Here is a 5,200-nt window from a genome sequence, read left to right on the forward strand (position 1 = left end):
CTTATTTAGATTTTGTTTTATTACAGACAATACCATCACAATTTACAGTTGGTACAATAGGTGCTAGTGCTAAAAAAACAATTTTAAAATAATTTTAAAAAAGAGTATAAAGTTCAGCATTTTTGCACACACTGATTTGAAGCTCATCTACTGAGAGTAGTTTAAGGACGTTTGTCGTGTTTACCTTTTCATGAACTCATCATGTCACATTTATTTTGGCACTGTTTTTTAGCCAACCAGGTCAATGGTTCAATCTGTGTTAGAGAACAGTTAATCATTCACATATGCGGATTTTGATAAGGACTTTTTTCCCCACTTTTGGCTTGTCTTTAGTGCAATAGAGAATATTTGGTCTGACGGGCTCGACATGATCAGAATTCAAGAGTTTAAAGGCATGTGAGCCGGTTTCTCTGAGAGACGACCGATGAAAAAGAAGAAGGAAAAAAATATCTGAGATTGAGAAGCTAACAGCTGATGTGGAGAAGTTGCACTCGATCGCAAAAAAGCTACATAAACACAACAAAAGACAGACAGACACCAGTCTCTTTCTTTATACATGTCACATTTCACAGCAGGAATCAGGTGGAGATTATGCAACATTATAGATAGATTGTGTGTGTGTGTGTATGTGTGTGTGTGTGTGTGTGTGTGTGTGTGTGCCAACAAGCTGACGCAACGTTTTATCTTAGAGCTCACCTGTGACGTTCAGTCTGGTTTGGTTCTTGTTATCACCACTGTCTGTGGACACATCACATGTATAATCTCCCTCGTCCTTAACAGCAGTTTTGTGAATGAGCAGGGATACGTTCACGTTCTTGTTGTTCCAGGACGGTTCAGCAAATGAATATCCAGGCAACGATGTAAGTTCTCCATGGGTGTATTTAAGTACGGGTTCTTCAACCCCCTCTTTCCACCAAATTATCGCCACGATTTCAGCATCTTCTAGGTCTTCAACATAGTGGATTACACAGTCAAGTCGTGACTCCTGGTCACACTGTCCAACATTTTGAGTCTTGCAGTGAATTTCCACAGAGGCTCTGATATGATGGAGTGACTCAGCATGACTCTGTGAACTTCCTCCACTGATGAAGGATTTCTCCGCCTCTTCGTCTCCTCTGGCGTTGAACACTTTGCAGGTGTACTGGGAGAAGGCGGATCCTCGCTGTATATTCAACGTGCTTGAGAGGATAAACAGACCACTCTCTGTCGTCAGCACCTCCACCTCGGGTTGCTCTAACCAAGGCTTGTTGTCTTTATCAAACCAGCTGAGTCGGCCTTTTGGGTAGCCGGTGGACCTGCATGTCAGGGAACCGTCGGTGTTGAGATCAATGTCCTGAGGTTGAGGCTGAATAGTTGGCACTCCGTATTTGGCTTGAAGGAGAACATGGAGATGAAACATGATTATTAATCTGAACTTCAACCCTCGATATCAATCATCACACTATTATTTTACCGCTGATATTTGATGTGTGATAAGCAGGACAAATGTACTTAATGAAAGCAGACATCTTATTTGTCATAAAGAAACAGAAAGTAGCAAAGACACCGAGCAAACATTTAACAGTCTCTGTTGAAGGGAAATACCAGCCTGATGGGGAAGGAAAGTCCCCCGTTCTCCACACGATCTACATTCCATCTAGCTCACTTTTACATCTTTCCTGCAGTCCATCTTTTGTCTTTAATCTTATAAATGTTTACACAAACAGACACAAAAATGAGCTCTCAGGGGCTTCAGAGATGAATCATTCCCTCAAAATGATCTGTGTGTGTGTGTGTGTGTGTGTGTGTGTGTGTGGGCCAAAAGAAGCTGAGACAAAGTTTTATCTTAGAGCTCACCTGTGACGTTCAGTCTGGTGTGGTTGGTGTTATAACCACTGTCTGTGGACACATAACATGTATAATCTCCCTCGTCCTTAACAGCAGTTTTGTGAATGAGCAGGGATACGTTCACGTTCTTGTTGTTCCAGGACGGTTCAGCAAATGAATATCCAGGCAACGATGTAAGTTCTCCATGGGTGTATTTAAGTACGGGTTCTTCAACCCCCTCTTTCCTCCAAATTACCACCACGATTTCAACATCTTCTATGTCTTCTATGTCTTCAACATAGTGGATTACACAGTCAAGTCGTGACTCCTGCTCACACTGTCCGACGTTTTGAGTCTTGCAGTGAATTTTCACAAAGGCTGTGAAGAAAGAATCACATGAATACCAAGAAGAATCAAATATTTCAAACTCCGATACGACGGAGGATCTTACCTTCACTCTGTGAACTTCCTATACTGTTGAGGACAGCGAGCGTTAAGAGCAGAAAACCAGCGCAGGCCATGTTCCTTTACCTGAAATGAAAGTAAGATAAATGAATGCTTTATGGTGCATTCAGGTACTGTTGGAAACATCAGGAAAAACGAGATTCCGATTTGTAAAATGCACATGAACACCAACTCAAGTTGGAACAACAACTCGGAAACTCTGAAAAGAATTAGGTGCCCGACTTGACGTCAGAATCGTCACCACATGAGGGGCAAAATATGATTTTGTTGTCTATTGTGTTCTCATTATTTTGAAAAAATATTAAGGCTTTGTAGATCACAATCAAAAGGCTAGCAAAAGAAACCCTTTAATAAAAGGGAATCAAATACTTAGATTTCTTCATTCTACTTTATTTGTTTTTTTTTCTCAGAATCAAGCCTGTTAACAAAAAATGTGGTTCATTTTTTTGCAAAAGCTTTCTGCGGCGGTTCCAGAGGAGAGGAGCCCGATAACTGAAGGCTTTACCCCCCCATAGTACATTTGGAGACTGTAGGTACCACCAGCAGGCCTGCACTCCGGGACCGCAACGCTCTCGAGGGACAGTACGGCACTAGTAGCTCCTTAAGATAAGATGGTGCCTGGCCATTTAGAGCTTTGTAGGTGAGAAGAAGGATCTTGAATTCTATTCTAGACTGTATAGGGAGCCAGTGCAGAGAAGCCAGGACAGGAGTGATGTGGTCCTATTTCCTGGTTCTGGTCAGTACACGAGCTGCAGCATTCTGGACCAGTTGAAGAGTCTTTAGAGATTTGCCAGAGCACCCTGACAAAAGAGAGTTACAATAATCCAGTCTGGAGGTAACAAATGCATGAACTAGTTTTTCTGCATCATTTTGCGACAGGATATTCCTGATCTTGGATATATTATGAAGGTGAAAGTAGGCTGTTCTTGAAACTTGACTGATGTGAGAGCTAAAAGACATATCTTGATCAAAAAGAACTCCTAGATTCCTAACAGTGGTGCTAGATGCCAGGCTGATGTCACTAAGGACAGTCAAATCACTAGAAAAAGTGTCTCTGAGGTTTTGCAAAAGCTTTCTGTATTAAGCTCAGGTTATTGAATGGTGAAACAACAGTCCGCTTGTTTGCAAAAATTGTGCATAGGTTTATTTTCATAGTTGACAAAAAATGTGGAAAATAGTAAAAGCTGTAGAAAAAAGAAGAAAAAACATACATTGTACAGAACATTTTCTATTCTAGGAATATTTTTCAGCCCTTGCTAACATGAAAAAGAAAAAAAAAGAAAATATGACAATCTGAATGAGGCATCGGGCCAAAATATGTTCTGATTCTTCGATTGACGTTGCGGGCCGCAAAAAAAATCCCATTGAGGCCCGCAAATGGCCCACGGGCCGCACTTTGAACACCCCAAATTACATAAACTAGCACCCTTAGCAAGTCAACTTAACTCAGCAGAAAAATATTAAACACAAATGACAACCCAGCAACAGTCATAAAACATGACAAGACTACTTATGTCACTTTGTATGCCTTTTGATTTGGTTAAAGTTACTTTTACGGCTTAATATTTACATCCTGTCACGGAGCTGTTTTCAGTACGTACCGTTATTGATGAAGTCAGCCAGCAAAGGGGACGAGCTGACAATTCCAGATCTCGATAATTACCACCACCGCCACACGAGGGCGCTGTTGTCAGATTAATAAAAGGAACCTTGCATAGATAGAGATAAAAGATAGAACTGTCTATTAAATCTATATCTCAGAGGAATAAGTTCACAAGATAACTTTACAAAAAAATAAAGGAACACTGAGTGAACACAGCAAGTCATTTTGATGAACTTCACAATCTACAATAACAATGTTACACTACAACACTATTTCACATGTAACAATTAAGAGTTTCTTTCCATTTTTAAACTTCCTGTGCTCCCTATGGGAATATGCAATTGTATTTGATGCTTCCTCGTCCGGTTTAAAAATCCTTCTGTCAACTTAAATGTGAGAGATGATGGACATCCTAATACTTTTGAGGAATTGTTCATAGGGAATTCGGATCCTTTTCTAAGTGTTAAAACTAATAACACATGTATAAGAGAAATACTTCAGAGGGACACCTGTAGTAAACCTGCATCTATGTTTGGAATATTCTGTACACTGGCATTGACTGGAAAAACACTTGGTTATTACCAAGGAAATATTTTGTGTCAATTAAGGTTCCAGAAGTGTCTTTGAAGATTTTGCACAAGCGCTATCCATCCATCTGCACAGCCTGCAAGAGAGTGTATGCTGTCCTCCAATGCTGCCCTCTTCTGGTAATCATCTGAACTGAAGCTCTGAGGCTTCCATTGTAAAGGAGGAAAATAAAGGATATTGAATTACAGCGTTAATGTGATTTTAAGCATATTCTTCAGAGCTCCAAGTACCTTTCTGAAAACAGACTGCTCCCTTCTCCTAGGGCCCTTAACTAATCTCCTCCTCCCCATTACCTGCCATGCCAAAGCTGTCCACCAGGTGTCCTCAAATACTTTCAACAGACTCTAGCCCTCACCTGCTCTCACGCCTCTCCTGTTGATTCCAGCTTTGTGCCTCATAAGGACACATAAATATCGTCTATGTAGTTTATAAATATTTCTAATTTAGTGTGAATGATCGATCATTGCACACTTCATGTTTTACAGAAAAGCACTACATCTAAACATGCACATGCTTTACACGTTTTACAGGTTGAAACAATTATGACAATATATCAAGCAGTAACCTCCAGCACTGCAATGTGAAGCCAACAGGAAGTTCAAAACATCTGCACTTCTTCAAGTGGCCACAGGGGGCACAAAACAGCAAAAAAAAAAACAATTTTCTGTGCTTATTTAGATTTTGTTTTATTACAGACAATACCATCACAATTTACAGTTGGTACAATAGGTGCTAGTG

General features: G+C 40.4%; 1 protein-coding gene across 6 annotated transcripts in view; it reads right to left on the bottom strand.

Annotated features, from left to right (window-relative positions):
• Positions 1 to 5,200, bottom strand: part of LOC132992600 (butyrophilin subfamily 2 member A2-like) — a 13,280-nt gene continuing 8,080 nt past the window's right edge. For 4 of the 6 annotated variants that reach the window (XM_061062065.1, XM_061062052.1, XM_061062058.1 and 1 more), the window contains exon 3: positions 1 to 1,371. In XM_061062065.1, the coding sequence (XP_060918048.1) occupies positions 686 to 1,371 (686 nt within the window). In that variant the 3' untranslated portion in view covers positions 1 to 685. Of the gene's footprint in view, positions 1,372 to 1,836; positions 2,185 to 2,257; positions 2,401 to 5,200 lie in introns of those variants that run through there. The other 2 variants (XM_061062029.1, XM_061062037.1) reach the window with 2 other exon arrangements.

The sequence above is a fragment of the Labrus mixtus genome, chromosome 2 (genome assembly GCF_963584025.1).
Source record: "Labrus mixtus chromosome 2, fLabMix1.1, whole genome shotgun sequence".
Classification (NCBI taxonomy): domain Eukaryota; kingdom Metazoa; phylum Chordata; class Actinopteri; order Labriformes; family Labridae; genus Labrus; species Labrus mixtus.